The 20,201-nt window shown below is 41.2% G+C and overlaps 1 protein-coding gene across 7 annotated transcripts in view; it reads left to right on the forward strand.

Annotated features, from left to right (window-relative positions):
- The window catches only part of phldb2b (pleckstrin homology-like domain, family B, member 2b), a 43,671-nt gene that overhangs the window by 5,002 nt on the left and 18,468 nt on the right, over window positions 1-20,201 (forward strand). For 4 of the 7 annotated variants that reach the window (XM_038725946.1, XM_038725917.1, XM_038725926.1 and 1 more), the window contains exons 2-8: window positions 2,944-3,000; window positions 3,228-3,351; window positions 5,177-5,275; window positions 6,001-6,084; window positions 13,471-13,590; window positions 16,334-16,518; window positions 16,919-18,157. In XM_038725946.1, the coding sequence (XP_038581874.1) occupies window positions 2,944-3,000; window positions 3,228-3,351; window positions 5,177-5,275; window positions 6,001-6,084; window positions 13,471-13,590; window positions 16,334-16,518; window positions 16,919-18,157 (1,908 nt within the window). Of the gene's footprint in view, window positions 1-2,943; window positions 3,001-3,227; window positions 3,352-5,176; window positions 5,282-6,000; window positions 6,085-7,865; window positions 8,019-8,060; window positions 9,136-13,470; window positions 13,591-16,333; window positions 16,519-16,918; window positions 18,158-20,201 lie in introns of those variants that run through there. The other 3 variants (XM_038725943.1, XM_038725945.1, XM_038725944.1) reach the window with 3 other exon arrangements.

Here is a 20,201-nt window from a genome sequence, read left to right on the forward strand (position 1 = left end):
CATATGCAACAATATCATTATCTCAAAAATGAGAATGCTAAAATGTTACTTAATTCATTGGCATGATTGGTGTGTGGCTTTATGTCTTTTAACCTGCTTTCACATTATACATTCATTTCATCTGTAATCAATATTACAACATTGAATTTTTTTATTAGAGCAGCTTTAAAGGCTATGGAAATAACAGCAAAGTTCTTCACAAGTATATCATGCTATTTGTATGTTTACAAGTTTCTTTAAACCTTCTCTATGCCTGCAAATACCTATATCATCCAGTAATCTCATACTTGACCTCTCTCTGGTCCAGAGGGCCTGATCGCATCAGATTTAGTGAATGGAGATTGTGTGGAGACACCTCAAGATACCAAAATCTAGAAGGAGGGTGGACACACCTCACTGCTCTGCTTTAACTGGAGCACAACAAGGCTAAAGACGTGTCTTGACCTGCCCAGACTGCAGCTCAAAAAGAAAGAGGGAAGGGGGGGTACAGAAAAGAAAGAGGAACAGAGAGACATCAAGGAGGATTGATGGAGTAAAGAAAAGAGAAACTATGTGAATATATGATGGAAGAGGAGAGTCAAGGAGGTGGGATATAGAGGATGTACAGGAGGGAAGTGGGAGAACAAAGTTTAAAAATAAGTCTTATCATTATACTCACAACAGGCCCCCTTGAACTTTGAAATTTGAAATTGATCTGCATGTTTCATCTGGTCTCGGTTGCACCTTAGCATTTGTCCAGCTGATGTTGCCATCATACACCGTGTGTTTGTTTTGTCTTCACCAGTGATGAAAAAAAAAATCAGTGGAATGTGGAGTCTTATATCTTCATGTGATAACAAAAAGAGCTGATGTGTGACTTTATTTGTGGATGTTAGTGGTGCATAGGGGTTACAAGGGTGGCTGAATTGCAAAGAATAGCAAGCGTGTGTGGGGGTGAGTGTGTCTAAAGACAATAAGGGTGTCAAAGCAGCAAAGGAAGTGACCTCAGAGAGGAAGTTTGTGCTGAATTAGAGGAAATGGTATACAGCTGACTTTGGTTTGCTCTTCCTCTGCTGGTAATTGGAGGAAAGTAAGGAAAAGAGAGGAAAGTGAGATTAAAAAGGAGGGAGGATGAGACATGGAAAGGAAAGACAGGAGGGAGAGGGGGGGTAGAAGACAAGACAAGTAGGTTGGAGTTGGAAAAACAGCTGAAGAAATGAAAGAGAGGAAGGGGGAAAGTATTGAAAACAAAGAGGAAAATGAGTATATCAAGGAGAGAGAAGAGGAAGAGAGGAAAGAGATTGCAGAAGGTGGAAAAGGAAATGTGGTGGGGGTGGTTTCCCATGTGCTGTAATCATCGCTGCTTTGGTGAGAAGCTTTTCACTCATCCATTTTGGTGTGTGTCTATTTTTTATGCCTTGTGTGTGTGTGTATGCACACATAAATAGAAGTAAGACTCTTTATTGAATTTTAGGGTACTGCAGGGTTTGTCCTTGGGACTGGATCTGTGTTTACTCACACAAATTTTAGATTTTGTTTTCCTTTCATCTTCATTTTATTTTCAGTCCTCTTTGGAGTTTGTCCTTCTCTTCCTTTAATGCCAGTCTAATCCTGCCCTGCTATTTTAGACTTTTCTCATGGCTTCCTACTTATACCCACCCGTAAAACACTTTGACTCCGTTTTGTTTTGTTTATCTTGGACAACTAATACAAAATTAGAATAGGCATCACACTAAATCCTCACTAGTGGCCCCTAAAGGCTAAAATATGTATTACACCCCATCACTGTTTGGATTTTGCAATTCTGAGGTTTGTTCTGTGGTGGATGCTTGATAAAAATTTGTTTATTTCCTTGGAAAACCTTGGTAGCTGAACTATTACAGCACATACCACATTGCTGCATGGTTGCATCAGTTGCTGGTTCACTTCCAGCCATTGCATGTCATACTGCTCTCTCTTCCCGTTTCCTATCTACCACAGGTCACTATCAAATAAAGGCAAAAAATCCCCAATGTGATCAGCACAATCTGCCTTTTAGATTATGACGTATCTTGACACTTGACCAGTAGCACGAGAGGAAAATTTATGGACTCTTCTAAATGGAAAGCTCATCTTCTGGAGGGGGGGAATGCAGTTGTACTAGAGAAGAGATCAGGGGACTACCAAAATGAGGCTTGGACATACAGGTCAACTGATGGGTATCATTTGGCTCTGCTATTTGTTAGGTGAAAAACACACACACAAACATTCAAAGCACCAGGCATTGTGATGGCAGACCATAACCAACAAGTCATGGGAACTGTTTTCATGGAACATTTGTACCAGTTCTTCCCACTGCAAACCAGCATTGTTTGTGTGTGTGTGTGTGTGTGTGTGTGTGTGTGTGTGTGTGTGTGTGTGTGTGTGTGTGTGTGTGTGTGTGTGTGTGTGTGTGTGTGTGTGTTATTTTCCCTTTGGAACACTTTCACACGGAGAGTTCCTCTCATGTGGCAGCAGCTGGCCATGCAATGCACAGGGGTTTTTTTCTCCGTTTTTTTTATGTGTGTGTGTGTGTGTGTGTGTGTGTGTGTGTGTGTGTGTGCGTGTAGGTGGGTGTATTTGATCGTATCCACGTATGGGCATAATGATTTGTGCAGCTGTGTACAACATTTATATACTGGTGTGATCCAACTCTTGCATGTGTATTTAATGTTTGCTTACATCTAAATAATATCTGTGTACCTGGATGTTCGTATACACTACACATTATCAGAATAGGCAGTTAGAGTGTGTTTATAACCTTTATTTAATCCCATTGAGACTAAGATCTAATTTTCAAGGGAGACCTGAGTGCACATAAAAATATACAAGATACTGAAACACAATTATATACATTTTAATATAAAACATAAAATACAATCATAATAAATATGGCAATATATGTGTGGCCTTAGCTGATTTTCCCTTCTCTACGTCTTTCTGAAGAACTCTGAGATGATGTTCCAACCAGAGTCAGATCAGATGTCTCCAACGGAACCCAAGGTGAGACAACACACGCACACACACGCACACACACACACACACACACACACACACACACACACACACACGCACGCACACACACACAAATTAGGCCAAAGGCCATATTAATACAGAATTATTTATCATTCTGCAGACAGAGTTTTTCTAGTCTTACAAGAACGAAGAAATACTCCTGATAAATAGATTATCGTGAAAATGACCTTTCCACTCTTGACTGATGCTTGTAGTCTCCGCCTCTGGACCTGATTGACACGGGGAAGGGTCTAAAGGTCCAGACAGCCACGCCTCATCTGGTGAGCCTGGGCAGTGGGAGGCTGAGTGTGGCAATCACCCTGCTGCCACTGAAAGAAGGTAACACACACGCACCTACAGCAAAGAGATATATATTCCATGAGTTAGGATTACCAGGTCATACAGTAACCATCTTCATCTCCGTCCCCAATGTCCAGGGTCATGGAGTTTTTAAATGGATGTAATTTACCTGTGGTGAAACCAGAACTTAACTGTCCCCTCCCTCACTGCTTTGTTTCCCTGCCTTTCCTTGCTCTACTTCTCTCCTCTTTTTGCTCTCTCCCGCCCACCTACTGCTTAATTTCCATGGTTACTGGAGAGGTGGGGGGAGTGTGATTGGGGAAAGTGATACTCTGTGCTGGGTCGCAAAAAAGTCAAGACAAGGAGCCAGCACCATGGACTGAAAACACATATTTACACAAGTTACTAAATCCGCATTTATTTTTATTGTCATTGGGGATGAAAATGAACCCAAAGTTAACCATACAGCCCTGCTGTATGTAACAGACTGCAACCCAAACAGCTATCAAACAGAGATGACTCACACTACATGGTTTCATGTCAAGGTCTGCTCCAACAAAGAGAAAGCAGCCATTCCATTAAACTGAAAGATTGAAACCCACACGATTCCTTAGAAAAGTCGGATTCAAATTAGTTCATGCTGTTTTTTGCATCCTGCAAATATTGGCAAACAAGATGCACTGTATGTGTGCGCATAAAAACACACACACACACACAGTATGATTATAGTGACATTTTGTATTTATAGTTATTTATAGTTTCTCTATCATCAGCCATCCACAGGTGTCTTCCACTACTTCTCCCTCAATCACTCTCCCCCTCTCATTCGTACACACACACACACACACATACAATCATCAGATCAGCAAGCCACAGGTGCCATAGCTTCATTATTATTCCAGTTAGTTGGCCAAACACATGATAGCAAAGAGATATGAGCAAAGATAGAGAGATCTACAACATGATAAAGTGAGAGTCACGCTTGTAAAGCTGATTATAATTCAATAGCCTGCAGATAGTAGATGGAATAATAATACAAACTGACTGATATTAGATTAAAAGCACTGAATGTGAGTGAGGATCTGTCCTCAGTATAACACTGGGGACTCTCACATACATTTATGTTGTATGTCTTGTGTGGATCACAAAGCTCTCATTATACTCCCATTGCAAAAGGACAGACACTTTTTGTTTTGCCTCCTCTCAGCCATGAACAGTGCAGTGAACAATTGTGTTAGCTTTTAAATGGATGGATTTATTCACGTTTTAAATTATGTCAGTATTACAAATTACTAACTGTAGTAACCCACAAGTCCACTTGCAGATAAACTGGTTAGTTTGTCAAATAAGGCTAAGTGTGATTTTAGCCACTTATGAACAGTGTATACCACATTGTTATATCATATATATTTTAATATAATGTCATACTTGACATTGTTAAGTATCTCTGCATAACCCACACCACATTGCCACACACGTTCACAAAATCCCAGCTTGGGAGCGCCCTTCCATTTCATTGAGGAATGCCAACAATGCGTACAAGCCATTTTAGGAGAACTGAGGGTCTATGTCTCCAAAATGTGTCTACTTAAGAAGAATAACCAGTTAAAATTCAAAATACTGAAGTAACGTGCAGCTCACAGACCACCCGCATGGTTCAAAAAGACATAAACAGATAAATACATGTACTCTTTAGAAGTTTTACTTCTAAAGATGGTGTCTATTAGTAATCAGGTTTCCACAGAGACAGATTTACAGAACAGCTGACACACTGTGTGTATGTATGTGTGTGTATATATATATATATATATATATATATATATATATATATATATATTGATGATCACATTGCTTGTTGTTCCAGGAGTGACCCGCATAGGCAGAGAAGATGCTCCAATTCCTCAAGATATCACTATCCACGGGCCTGGCATCGAGGCAGAGCACTGTCTCATCTTCAATGAAGGTTGATGTCAGTTCACTTTCTACAAAATTAATTATATATAACAATTTTATTGGCATGCCTCTGAATTAACACCGTTCTCTGATCTTTTGAGAACTGGCAAATGTGTACTACAATTGGTTACATCCTTACACTGTTAAGTGTGTAAGGCACTCACAGCTTTTAGTCTTAGTTTTGTGTATTATCTTAAATATTTTGTTGCTACAGACCATACTGAAAATTTATCTGCCAGTGAAGAGAGATTACAGTATTTTAAAAACATTTGCTAAATAGTATCTCAGAAAGTAACAAACAAGCCTTTTGACATCAACAGAATCAGTAACAAATGACGCTGGCACTATCTTTGAATTGTTTCAAACAAATTATACATCAAGATAAATATGAGATTGAGTGAATTATTAAGATGGATATCTTTTCAATACATTGTCAGTGCAGTGTGTGAATGAAAGAAAATGACCTTTGAAGAGACAGGGAGAATGCGAGTGACTGATTACACTCTTGATGTTGTTTTTGTTCCTGTGTGATACATCCCATATAATTACTACGCTAAGCATTAAGTCCAAAGCCTTGTAGTGAAGATAAATATAGCATGGCAAATTGGTAGTGTAGTTAGGAGTCATCTTTCAACAGGTAAATATGTTTGAGTAAGGGATGATGTAGCAATTTGCATTTCAATTTTTTACTAGTGAATACTTTAGACTTATCCCCTACTTTCTCATCACACACAGGAGGGGTGGTGACCCTGGATCCTTGTGGTCACCTCTGCAGTCTGGATGGAGTACAGGTCACTGTGCCCACACCACTGACACAGGGTAAGATTAACACACACACACACACACACACACACACACACACACACACACACACAAACACGAGTGGTACAGCACAGTTTGGGCCAATTTACTGTGCATCAGGTATATCACACATCTTTACACTGGCTTCCCTTCAGGTTCAAGATTCATTTTAAGGTCCTGCATGGTGCTGACTAGGGTCAAGTCAGGGTCAAAAGGTGATCATGCCTTTGAAGTAAAGCCTCCCAAACTGTGAAATACTCTTTCTATAGATGTATGTTCGGTGGTCTCTGTTGACTTTAAAGAGCACGGGCCTTTGGCTCACCTTGTACTGTCTAATGTGTGAAATCTTGTGTGTTCTAAAGGTCTGTTATTGCCTATTACTGATGCCTATTACTTGATACTAGATTGCCTATTTACTGATATGATGGTGTTATTTCTAATATTTTACTCTTGTAAAGCAATTTGTGACCTTGCTCTGTGAAAGGTGCTATATTAAAGGAACTTTACTTACTTATACACACACACACTTGTACAACTTTGATATATTGCCACCTACTGGTCAAAAAAAGAAGTGGCGTTAAAGCTAACTTAATTGCATAGTGTACATACTGTCTGTATTTCATAATTCCTGTGTGTGTGTGAGAGAGAGAGAGAGAGTTTGTGTGTGAAAGAGGGAGAGTGGTTTGTTTGTGGTTTGGTTAACTTGCATTCCTTTCAGTGTGTGTACGAGTCATATGGGCACAATTAACATTGAGCTGACGTTCTGCATGGAAACGGTGTACAGTGCATTTGTGTGTGTGTGTGTGTATTTTCACATACATGTAGAGACCTATGTGTGTGTGAGCATTTCCATATGTGTGTGCATGTGTGTGTACCTCTGGTTTGATTTAATCCATAGTGGTTTGGAACAGCTAGCTGCTACAGTGAGTCACAGCTTCCACCAACTGCAGAGCGTATACTATGGTACTCAACAAATTCTATCTTTTCCACTATCTGTTTATCTCTTGTCTGTCTGTCCTCTCCCTTCTTCTTTCTTCTCCCAAATTCCATTTCCTGGATATTCTCAGTTGCAAGCTCTCCCTGTTTCACTGTTTTTGCTTTTTGTAGCATTTTCCACTTTATGTTTCTTCCTTTTCCTTTCCCGCTGTTATATTATAGAACAGTGGTACTCAAACTTTTTGACATCAAGGACCTCTAAACTGACGCATATCAGACCACGGACCCCCATTTGATAAGATTTTCCCAAGGTCCCTCATCCGATTTCTGATTTTTGCTTTTAAATGTTTTATTACAGAAAGTGTATGAAACCTATGACCAAAATAGTCATACATTTTGTCTTTGTGTTACTTATGAATGAAATTATAGTGAAAATCAACTATTCCCCTTTTTGCTGGGGACCCCCTGAAACCCTGTCAAGGACCCCTGGCGATCCCCGGACCCCACTTTGAGAACCACTGTTATATGCATGCAGTACTCTGGCTTTTCTTTCTCCATGTGTCCCTCATTTCTGTGTACTCTTTTCTCCTTTTCATTGTGTCCTGTGTGGCCTGGCCATTTAAAGTTAAATATTGACAGACCTATTTATCTCCCCCGCTGTGGCTGGCTGATTCAAATATTGACAACATTTTGGTGTGTCCACACACACAAGGCCAGGACATTGTGAAGTAGCAAGGGTGGAGGAAAGGACTGACAGAGAAAAGGGGGTTAAATAAAGTCAAAAGGGCATGGTTTGGAGAGAGAGAGAGAGAGTGGACATCTTTCGGGAATATCCACTGGCCTCAGATGCTCTGGGTTGAGTTAGTCTAACCACACACAGACACACACACTGTATGGCAGTCTGGAGATAATTAGCTATGTTTAGGAAGTGATCTGTTCTGTATTTGGGACTGGAGCTTGACCTGGAATCACATCACATCACTCCTGATAACGGCAGTAACAATGACATAACAAGCGTAACTACTGCATGCTTTCTTTTCTTTCTTTCTTCTTTCAAAAGCCTCTAAGCACTATGAATGGAATAGCAATGTATTTCTGCATTTCAGTTCACATTGCTTTGGAGCTTTGGTATAAAACTCAGCCTGCTATGCAGAACTAGCTGCTCTAATAACTGCTCTCTCTCTGTCTCTCTCTGTCTCAAATACACAATCTGCACACATGGTAAAAGACATACAGCTAATAGTTGGTTCATGTTGTGTTGAAAATGCTTGCAGTATTTGAAAGAAACAAGAAACAGTTGCAGAGATGGTTGGCTCAGTCTGTTCTCCCTACAAAAGTATTACAGATGTTTTCCTTACAGTGTTGTCTTTAGCCACTCAGAATGCCAGACATACCCTCAAATCTCTTTTCTAACACATCTCTATTGTTGTTTTGTCTCAGAAGTCAAATGAACTACTTCTTAAATTAATGAAGTTGTCGTTTAAATAGAATAAAACCACACGTTTTACGATGTTTTAAAGTCAGTCTCCATAGTCCAACTGGTTTGGGGTTACACTGGTCTAAGGTATTTCAAAGAAAAGAGAAAGAAAATAGGTAGGTAGACAAAGAAAAGCTGAAGGGGGTGTCTACCGAATGCCTCACTGTGTAAAAGCCTTTGAACCTACCAACTACAGAGAGGGGTAATGGCGTTAGACGCGGTTAATTTACATATGTTTTTTTTATTAGGTCTACTAAAACTCGTGGGTTTTCTCTTTGAAATTCGGATTTGAGGCAATAAGCCTTCAGAAGTGATATTGTGTTTCTTGACAGTATTTAAAATGGTTGAATCCTGAGCACTCAAACCCCTTTTTACCCAGAGTTGGTACAGTCCCGGACTCAGACTTGTGGATGCTAAATCAGTGTACCTTCTTCCACACGGAGGGAAGACGGCTGAGGTGGAGGCGTAACATTGTTGAGGAGGAAGACAAACAGCAACACAGGGACCGGCAGGAGTGTACATATAAAATATATTTTTGGTTTTGCATTTCTAGATACATTTCTTTTGAGGTTTCGTCATGATAGTTTGTTAGCCGTTAAAAGGAAGAAAATAGTTGTTCTTGTCGTGAAAAGTGCTCACTGAATGGGACTCCAAAGGTTTGTAACGGATTTCTATCAGCTCTTCTGACAAATGTAACAAAGTAGCGTTACATTAGCCAGGCTCTGTTTTGACACGCTTATGCTTTATTTCACTGCACCCTTTTTGAGCTACTAATACCCTACTAATTTTTCTTGAATTAAATAGTCTATTACTTATTTACAACGCTTCACATGTTACAGCTGTATTTTTGTATTTGATACTTAAACGAGGGAAGGCTACAGCCATAATTATTTGTTCTTCAGGTGATATTATTGATTTAAATTTTTTTTAACAAATCAAACCCTCCTGATTGACTGAAATAGAAGCCATCAGAAATACTAATGGGACCAAAAAAAAGTCACTAATCAGTGCTGATGTACTTAGCTGAAACTCTCTGGTATATATAGTATTCAGATCCTTCATTTACTTTGTTTGTAGAAATCTTATTTTGTAAAGTAACTAGTAACTAAAGCTGTCAGATAAATGTAGTGAAGTAAAAAAGTACAATATTTCCTTCTGATATAGTGCAGTAGAAGCTGAAAGTGGCATGAAAAGAAAATTAACTCAAATTTGTAATTAAGTACAGTATTTGAGTAAATGTACTTAGTTACTGTCCACCACTGCTGAACCTGAACTGATGGCTTTTTTTGTTCTTATTTTTTAACTTAATGCTCTTTTTAACTTTGCCTTTTTATAATGATTTAAATCATTAAAAACTGCTTCACATGACCTATTGTTTCAGCAGAGCAGAGGTGGGCTGCCACACACTGCAATCAAAGCCACTGAGTGTTGAAAGTTACATGTGTCATTTGCAGCCATATTGTGGAGATGTTCCATCACACGCTGTTGGTTGTAGCATATTGCCTGCACCTTTTGATGGAAGCAACGCTCATTTGCATGTCTCATGGTCATACATTAGCTAGCAATTTCACAGACTGGTGTGAGTGCATGTGACAAAGAGAACTGGCCTATGGCTATGAAGACAGGCTCAGTGGTCAGGATACCTGACACCTGAAAACAAAACCTGCTTCATTGTCCTGGATGTTATTGTATTCACAAGTCTTTCTTCTGCCTGCCTCCAGCACATTTGGGCCTGTTTTTTAAACCAGTATTACATTATAAACCAGAAGAAATATGTCTTTTGTTATCACTTTGTGTGGTGTTGGTGTTTACCTTTCTTTCTGATAAATTAGAGATGGTTTATAGTTTATACCCACTGTTTCCCTAGGCCCACAACTCCTTTGCTTGAGAGAAGTGGGGTGGATCAATGGATTGATGCTTTGTGGATGAGATGAGATAGAGCAGACAAAAGAGATTTACTGAGAAAGATACATTTTGCGCGTGTGTCCGAGAGAGAGACTGTGAAAAAGTGTGAGTGAGTGACTACAATGACTCCCCTGAGGTGGCCCACTTGTTTTTTTTATGATGTTACTGCTGGACCCTTCTGCCCTGGAGAGGGTTAATTTGTTTTTTTTGAGTCCAATTTAAGCTCCCACTGGGACCTGTGTGTGTGTGTGTGTGTGTGTGTGTGTGTGTGTGTGTGTGTGTGTCTTTTCACGAATGAGTAAATTCTCAAATTCAAGCTTTAGTTCAGCTTTTGTTTACCATGTAGATTCAAAGGATCATAACTGTTAGCATAACTGTTTGGATGCAACCAGTATTTCAAATAATCTATAATTATAATTTATATATAATTTGATAAAACAAGTGGGGAGTTGTTTGTCTGACTGCATTTGGAAGTTTTTGCATTCAGATTTTTTTTCCCGTAGCAGATAAGTGAGTTTCATTGACATGGGATCTTTGTAATTGGTTTGTTTTTCATTCTAACCTGCCAGTCTCAATTTGGCAATTCCTCCACTTATGTCAACCAAATAGATAAACCAAATAGAGTTTCCCCCTCCCATAACATTGTGGTAAGAGTGTAGTTTGGTTCACTCAGATCTACATGGGAACAGAAATTGGCTCCAGAAGTGATACAGCTCCTACATCTGTGTCCTCAAAGACTCTGAGGTCTGACTTTGTAGATCACAAACTTTAAATTATCCTATAAATGTATATACAGACTAATTTCCAGTTTTGCTGTTGTTGGAGAGGGTCTGTCTGTGTGTGTTGGGGGAGGGGGAGGCATGCTTCAACATGGGAGGCAAATGCAATTTGCTGGTAAACAAGTAAACACGTGAATGAGATTAAACATGTTTTATTGTGGATGGTATGTCTTTGTAGAGGGGAGTGGGCATGTGTTTTTGTGCACGCTATTTAGGACTTACATTTAGTTTGTGTGCAAGCAGTTAAGATTAGAGTTTTTTGATAGGATGTGGGGGATCCTGTGTGTTCCCTTGTATCGCTGATTTTAGGACTAAGAGTTAGGTATTTTCACCATAATAATTTAGGTGTATGTGTGTGTGTGTATGAAAGAGTAAGAGGAAGTAAAAACATTAGATTTTAGAAAACTTCTGAATTTCAATTTGTTTCTTTTTCTCACACATACATTCTGCTTGTATGTGTATGTGCTGATTATAGGAAGGAGGAGAGGATTAGCTAGTAGTTATTTGTTAGCTAAAGAGTCCTGAGAGGAAATGAGAAAGAGGGGAGGGGTGGGGGCTGTGAACAAATCAGGGCGACACACTTTACCCTCCACTTTAAAGGTGGCACATGGCGAGGTTGTTGAGGGTAGGAAATTAGATTTTTACAAGAGCTGACTGCTGGCAGTGTGTGTGTGTGTGTGTGTGTGTGTGTGTGTGTGTGTGTGTGTGAGCATGTGTGCACGCCTGTGTGTTTGCTGTTAAATACTGAGAGTTACTGTGAGTCATTAGGCAGACGCTGTTACATGACATGTTCCCACACACACACAGAGCATGCACAACATGTTGAAGACATGCGCACACACACATTACTCATGTCTGGCAATGGGAAACATATATTATTAGATCATGCTCACACTAGCCTTCATGGTGACCTGTGTTTGTGTGTGTGTGTGTGTGTGTGTCTCTCTCTCTCTCGCTCCCTTTTACGCACAAGACACACATCTTTTGATCTCTCTGTCATGATGCCACTTCTTCACAGTTTGCGCCCAAACCTGCAGGATTGTGTTTACGTGAGTGTGTATTTGAGAAGTTCCAAGTCCAGCTGTGTAGACTAAACATTTCTTAACACTGTTTTCATGTGTGTGGTGTTAGCTCCGCCTCAACACTACAATCAGGTTTCCTCCTGTGCTTGGAGATGACAGCTTTGAAGGCAAAAAAATAATAATAAATCTGCTCTCCAAGCACTCTAAGGCAATGTCTAGACAGATGACCTCTTTTAGCTTAATTATAATGTAAAATTTGGCCATTAGCATGACATGTCAGTGGAGATGTTTGTGAGACCGGGCGTTAATTAGGTTGAGACTGAGAAAATAAAGGGCAAAAGGGAGATGAGAATGAGAAGTGGGAAAAGACAGAAAATGATTTGGACATTTTTCCATTAGGCCTTTTTCCATTCGCCCTCTCGCTATCCCCCTCTTGCCTCAGTGGTTGTGTCTGACTTCAGGTCCAAGGAATCTGATGTAACTGTTATGGAGCTATTAAGGAGGTGTTTTTTTTAGCCTTTTGCTCACATGCTAACATTGTGGGGGTTGACTGTAATGCTTATCTGAACCTTCTACCCTCAGGGATGGCGGTTGAAAGAATGGAGATTGCATGTGCATGTGAGAAGACAGACGAAATGAGAGTGGGTCGCTTTGTTTGCCAGTCACTCTCCAAGATCAGATTTTCTGTCTGCTCCTCAAAATGTGCATCAGTGTCATGTTCTCATTTCATTTCCCTCTTCTTTTTCAACTTTTTTTCCCCCTGCATCAGATCCCCTATATGTGTGTGTGTGTGTGTGTGTGTGTGTGTGTGTCAGCAGCACTGCTGTCTCTCTCCCTTCCTTTCTGAGGTATTTGGACAGCTGTGGCTGGCTGTGTGTATTACAGAGGTTGTGACCCTGACATCTTGTTTAATACCTGGCCCTCTCAGCCTAATTGATGGCCAGAGCAAACACTGTGGTCTGGAATGGCTTGCTGTGCACGAGCGTGTGCAAGTGTGTGTCAGGCTGTGAATAAATATTCTAGGCTCATACCAACCTGAAGCTGTACTTACGGCTTCCTCTTCATGCGCAGTGTATGATGTATGCCTAATGTGTCACCATGGTCTAGTATGTTTTGTGCTCTGCGACATAATGTGTTGCTGATGTTTGTGCCACTCTAAGACGAATGTCAAAAGTTACGTGCTTGCTGTTGCTTTTTGATGAGTATCACCATGAGTCAGTCTGTACTATTCTCATTATTCTACCTTGTACCTGATTGAAGATTTCTTTGTGTGTTTTCTCTCCAGGTTATTCTCTGTGTCTGGGTAAGTCCTATTTCTTCCGGTTTAACCATCCCGAGGAGGCAAGCAGAATGAAGAGCATGCTTCCACAAAAGAGCCCTGTGTCCGCTTTAGCCTACAACACAGGTACGCACACACACTCACACGGGGTCTGGTAAACGAAACCCCTTCTCTGACCCCTGAACTACACTTGATCCCAGTCCTTTTGTCTTTGTTCTTCCTCTGTGCCTTTGTTCTGCCACATCACCATCTCTTCTTCCACCTCCTCCCTCCCTTTTCTTCCTCTCTTCCATCCATTCTATTTGATTTTCACATTTTCTCTACCCGTAGTTCTTCATCGGCTTATTCTCCTCATGTAACATCTGTCCCTGTGAAAATATTAGCTCCTATCCCCTAGCAGGGATCTCAGGGTAAAGTTACAGGTAGACACAGCCCAGACAGCTGTGTGAGAATGGGATGTGTGTGTGTGTGTGTGTGTGTGTGTGTGTGTGTGTGTGTGTGTGTGTGTGTGTGTGTGTGGGTGTGTGTGTGTGTGTTGGAAAGACTGAAAGGTAGGGTAGGGGCAGGTATTTCTCTCAGCCCTCTCATATGTCTTTCCTAAATATAAACTCTCACTGTCACACACATGCTAAAACTTAAATTTGAAGCATATTGGAATGTTTTCGTCATCTGGTGCCCCTCCATTGACATGATATACAGCTGGGCTCTGCTGTCTCCTGTGATTGATTGGGCTGTGAGCAAGGTGTGTGTGTGTGTGTGTGTGTGTGTGTGTGTGCGCGCAATAATCAGTGGAATCCTTGCTCTTTAAACTTTTGGACACAAGGAATGCACTCCTCTCTCCCCCAGCTTCTCTGAGGTTTTCATAGAAATGACTTGCATCTTACACACACACCTAGCAAATTTGCTATCACAGGCAGCCAAAATCTTTACCTTTTACCTTCCAGGTTGCCAAAAAAACACTATGACACATGCAGCTCAAGTGAAGAAGCCTCGTACAGAAAGCAAAACGCGCGGGGCATAGAATAGTCACGATAGAAGGGAGCTGATGAACGTCAAGCCTTCAGTATAAATCTGCCCTTGTATGGACACAAACACCCTGCGTATGTGTGTCTATCCGTGTGTGTGTGTGTGTGTTTCTGGATCTCATGACGTCTGTAATTTTCTGCCCCATTTCTCTCCACCATGTAAGGTTGGACATTTTCTCACACATGCTTATGTTAAGCTATGACGTGCACTTTTAGCTTCTCTAATTTCTCTTACAATATAACTCAACTACGCAGCAGTAGTTGAATATTCTTGCACTTAAATTCTTTAACACATAAACGCCCGTCACACATGGAAAGTATACATTTGTGTGTTTCTCTCAGGCAGAGCCACAGTTGTAGGAAAGCTTTCGTGCGTGGGCGTGTGAGACAGTTAAACATTGGGTGGTCTAAGCTTGAACATTGTAATAGCTCCTTTTCCACATAAAGCCACGGATGAATTAACAAAACACTGGGCAGGTTTCTAACATATTGCTTTCTCCTACCTACCTTTCTCCAAAAGTGTTTTTGCTTGCACTTTTGATGACAGATGGATAATATTTAGGGAGAGTTTTCAAATTCTGCACAGAATCGTGGAATTAGTGCTAGTTCTAGTAAGCATAGCAGGAAGGGAGTAAAAACTGACTCAGTTGAGGTTTGGAAAAAGACCCCCTCACTGCTGAAACAGCTCTAAATAAAAAGCTTTGGGAAGGGCGGGGGCCTCTTGAGGGTATTCCTGAATATTCTGTGGTCTTTTTCATTTCCCAAAATCCTGTTTTGAGGAACTGAACTCGAGTTAGAGTTAAGATGTTTGTCTTGGATCTAATGGACGGTTTTGTGCAAGAGGGTTTTCAAATGCTGTGTGTGTGTTTGAGTTGACTCCTATTCTGATTGGATGGAGGTTCGCTGCCAGTTGTGGATTGTTTGGGTTGAGTTTGTTCTGCCAAGGGCCTCATCTATGAATAGCTGCAGCTTCAGGTGCATGAGAGAGAGAAAGAGAGAGAGATCATATCTGTGTGTGTGTGTGTGTGTGTATGTATGTATGTATGTGTGTATATATTTGCGCAATAGTCACATCGCAGAAATGTGCAATGTCAAGCAAGTCAAATTAACTCAACAACCTCAACGCACATTTCTCATTTTCCATGTCGAATCTATTAGAGAAGTTTGTCTAATCATTTACTCCGATTAAAGGGTTCTTGGATCAGAATCAGAAGGAGCTTTATTGTCAAGTAGTGCTTTACACATACAAGGAATCTTCTTTGGTGTTAAGGTGCTACATGCAGACAGACATACAGTTGACATAAATAGATGTAGAAATATATAAATATGTAATAAACAAATGCAAGTTATGTAAGAATAACAGAAGAATAGAGAAAAATAATACAACTGACAACACAGTTTGTAACTAATGAGTGACGAGCAGGCTCTTCATGTACAGTGAACCAGCAGTCCCAATATTATTCTTGATCAGTTGATCAATTCTTTTAAGATGCTTAATTATTTTCAAATACAGCAACTGAAGTAGTCTGATGAAACTTCCTGTATTTTTTTTATATCGCAATATATATCGCAGAAAAGAAAAATATTGCAATGTGAGTTTTTTCCAGTATTGTGCAGCCCTGATAGATATATATATATATATATATATACACACACAAACATGCTCCCTTCTATCGCGACATACATCTACATTGCTTATCCCAGTCGCTTTTCTCTTGTTTGTCCTTTCCCTCCATATTCCTCTCTGCTTCCTCATTCATATCACCATGTTTTTCTTACCCATGAATGTTCACCTTTGTGTATCATTTAATTTATTTTCCATTTCATCTCTCTCCCACCTCCAGACTACCTGAAGTTTAGCAGTGACTATAGCCATGCGGTGGTGGGCGGCACAAGCAGCGCTAGGGGTATGCGATCAGCCTCCGAGCTGCGGGACTTAATGGACACCCTGCAGCGCAAGAAGATTGCCTTGGAGAACAGCCTGAGAGCCAACGGGAATGCTAACCCCTCCTATCTCAGCATGACACAGGTCAGCCATCATTTAGCTCCAATTCATGATTTCTTATTCTGCATTCTATGTCATGCTCTAACAAGGCTTGTAGTGTCTGTATGGTTAGCCTGGATGTTTGTCTTGAGCTAAACAGGACTAATCAGGGTTGACTCATTGTTTACAAGACCAAACATGGTTAACCAGGGCTTACCCATTATCCTCTAGCTCTGCTACAGTGTTCAGCTGGCAACACAATATTTTCAAGGCTTGAGTGGAGGACTGCTCATATACTAAAGCCCCACCATTATGTTATGTGGATGTTTCTGTTTCTTCATCTACCTTCATATTTCTTCATATTTTATATGCATTAAATATTGCAGTGAAATTGTATTTTTAATTATTTCCAATAATCACATATTTTTGCCATTCTTTGTCTTAGTCTCCCCCAACTACACCAATCACAAGTCCTGCCACATCCTCATCAGCCTCATCATCCTATCAGGAACAGGCAAGGCGTTTCTATGGGTCAGATCGCCCGCCCATGTCTTTGAAGTCTGCTCCCCCTCCTTCCCCCGGACGACGATCCGACCCATCTTCCTCTCTGGGCTCCCGCACCTCTATCACTCGCAACCAGGACAACTTCGGCGTTAGCGATAGCCGTCGGCTGCACAACCTGGGCTCCTCTCCTATATTGTCCACATGGAATGGTGGAGGCTCCTCCATGTCTGTTGATGGTAGCAATAGCTTCCTCCTCTCTCTTCCTCCCTCCTCCTCATCCCGCACTCCTTCAACAGGAGGTGCAGCCAGCATGCCCTCAAGTCCCCGTCTTGGCCGCCGTAGCTATGGCAACCAAGAGCCATTGCCCAGCAGTCGAACAAGGAAATATTCAGCAGGCTCACTGAGTGGGATGATGGGAGGTGGGCACAGCCGCTCGCTGCCACGCCTCTGCCCCTCCTCATCTCCCCGTGACAGCAATAACGGAGCCCTGACTTTGTCAGCACTGCCTCCAAGGCGATCCGATGTTGCTGGAGGTTACAAATATAGCAAAGACCATTATAACAACAGCCAAAATGCCAGCCCTGACCTCAACCACAACTATAGTAACTCCAGCCAGCTTTCCTCCAACAAGAATCCAATCCAGCTCTCAACTCAAGGAGAAGGTGTTGTGTCTATCTCTCTTTCCTCTCCTAAGAACTTGCCCTCCACCATCTCTTCCACAATCGCACCACCTGATGTGACCATTCCGTCGAAGGCGGGGGGCTCCTCTTCTCCTCGTGTAGCCAAGAAACTTAGCCTGACCTCCACTAGCTCTGTGGGCTCCATTAGCTCCACAAGTTCCAGCCCTCCAGAAGTGGAGCGGCTGGCTAGCCATGCGGTCTCTCCAGGAATGGAGCTGTATTTGGGGGAGAGGGAGAGGCAAGGGGTAGGCCTAGAACTCACAAGTACCCCAGGGCTTGGACTTGGAGAGCGGAGGTCTTCATTTGGGAAGGCCGGGCTGGAATCTGGGATGGGGCTGGGCGAGAGGAGGCAGTCCTTTGGAAAGGCAGGAGTGACCCCACCAGGGGGTTTCAGGGAAAGAAGGGGGAGTATCAGCTCATTAAGTGGGAAGGAGGAACTGACCGACTACCACCATCGGCAAAAAGAGGAGAGACTCCGTGAGCAGGAGGTGGAGAGACTGGTGAGTTTAAGTGTGATTGCACATGTGGGTTTCTCTGTTTAAACAGAGGACATGACCGTTACCTCACATCCCTAGCATCTGCCAATTTAAGTTATGGCAACATATTGTCATTCAGATCAAATAACACTATATAGATATGTAGGCAAAACCTGTGGTAGAGACCGCATCCTGTGGTGTAATGTGTAAATTACTTAAGCTTACCGATAGGCAGACTGTTGGGCAGATGACAAATGTTATTGCTGTTAAGATTGCTGGAAGAAGACATGGTTACACGTTTAAATTTGCAGTGGAAGATTGCTAATGTTCTGCATGCAATCAAACAAAGACTCGCAAGAAATGGAATGACTTAAGGAATGCGTCCCTTTACTCTAACCTCCTCCTTGTCCTCTCAAACATACTCTCCCAGGGAGCTTAACACACACACACACACACACACACACACACACACACACACACACATACTTAAAGTGAGGTTCACCATATGCTGGCAGTTAGCCCATACTAACAGCACTATTCTTAAGCCTGTGCTGTGTGCGCGTTGTGTATGTATGGTGCGTGTTTATGTCAGTCAGCTGGAGGTCCGCCCAGTGTGGTTCGGACCACTGAAGAGCCACAGAACACATCAGTCAAATGTGGGTTAGAGAAACCAAGAAGATTAGAGAGCAGAGTTATAGTGTAGCTGTAGTGTAGCAGGTGGATAAACACACAGATGCTCAACATATAATGACCGCTGGACTCATTATCCCACTATCCTCCTCTCTTTATTTGTCTCTCTCTTTCACACAACCATATTCTTAAATAGCTTAAATGCCTCTTTAACTGTGAGAAATTAACTGTTTCACAAGCTTTTTAGCTGGCCTTCAGATATTTTGGATGGTAATATATCCATATTTGCAAGATGGAATATTGTGGACCATCCCCTCTCTGCTCTGATTAGAGAGCCAATTTGTTATTTGGCCCATATCAAGATGGAACATTTATATAACCCCAGCAGTGTTGCATTTGTAGTTCGATTTATATCCAATTCTTTTAAGTTTGTGCCATGATGTAAAAGATTGCAGCCTCCTGTTATAGGCATATAGAATGAGGATGAGGTAGTAACTGTCACAATGATTATTATTTTTATATGTTTTTAATAATAGCTCTGAATAATAATAATAAAACGATGAACTGCTTTTAGCTGGGCATTGTAAGGAGCTTCTAGCAATCCAAGGCTCAAGCTCTGAAAAGCATTGTCTTAACTTTGTCTGCCCTCTATTGGTAGTAAAGGAAATCTGCATTCTATCCATGCTTAGATGTTATTAGGTTATGTGATTAACGGCTATTTGGGGACGTTACCTGCAACAAAAGGAAGAGAAACACAAAAACAATAGTTAACACGATTACCCATTTTGTCATTTAGGAAGGACATCTTAAATGCATTTGGTGAGGTTTGGTTAAGTTTGGGTTATTATATTCTGTCAATCCATATTTACAAGTAGGCATTTTGCAAATTTGTGTTTCTTGTTAGTGTAAATAGTTTGTAATTTACAGTATTAATAAGAGAACTGTAATGGTTGCTTTTCTAAGAGAGCACCGAAAAGTAATCATGAAGAAGAAAGGAAGGCAGAGTGGGAGAAAGAGAGAGGCAAGGTAAACATTTGCCATGATCATTAGAAAAGACTTGATGCTTTTTATTTTGCCAAAAAAGCACAGCGGGATAGAGATTTTAGAATACTTTGATTCCAGTGCTCCTCTTTTTGTCCACTGTGTCCACAGCAGCTCATATTTCCCCACTTATTTCCTCTCTTTCTATTTCCTTGCACTATTTTCTTGTCTTTGGATTTCTGTCTTTTTTCACCCCATCTTTTCTTCTATACTGCCCTTGTTCTCTCCATTTCTCTCCATCTGTCTCTCTCTAGTTGACAGCTGATTACTGTAAGGGCTCCACAGAGGCTTGTGTCCATTAGAATAGAACAAGGTGACAAACTGACACTGGCTTGTTTTGTCGCAGCTCCTGGTTCACATTACACACTATAAATGGGATGTGTTAGCTTTTTTGTGT

This window comes from Micropterus salmoides, unplaced genomic scaffold (genome assembly GCF_014851395.1).
Source record: "Micropterus salmoides isolate LMB-PRFRI ecotype aquatic unplaced genomic scaffold, ASM1485139v1 Ms_hic_scaffold_1, whole genome shotgun sequence".
Taxonomy (NCBI): domain Eukaryota; kingdom Metazoa; phylum Chordata; class Actinopteri; order Centrarchiformes; family Centrarchidae; genus Micropterus; species Micropterus salmoides.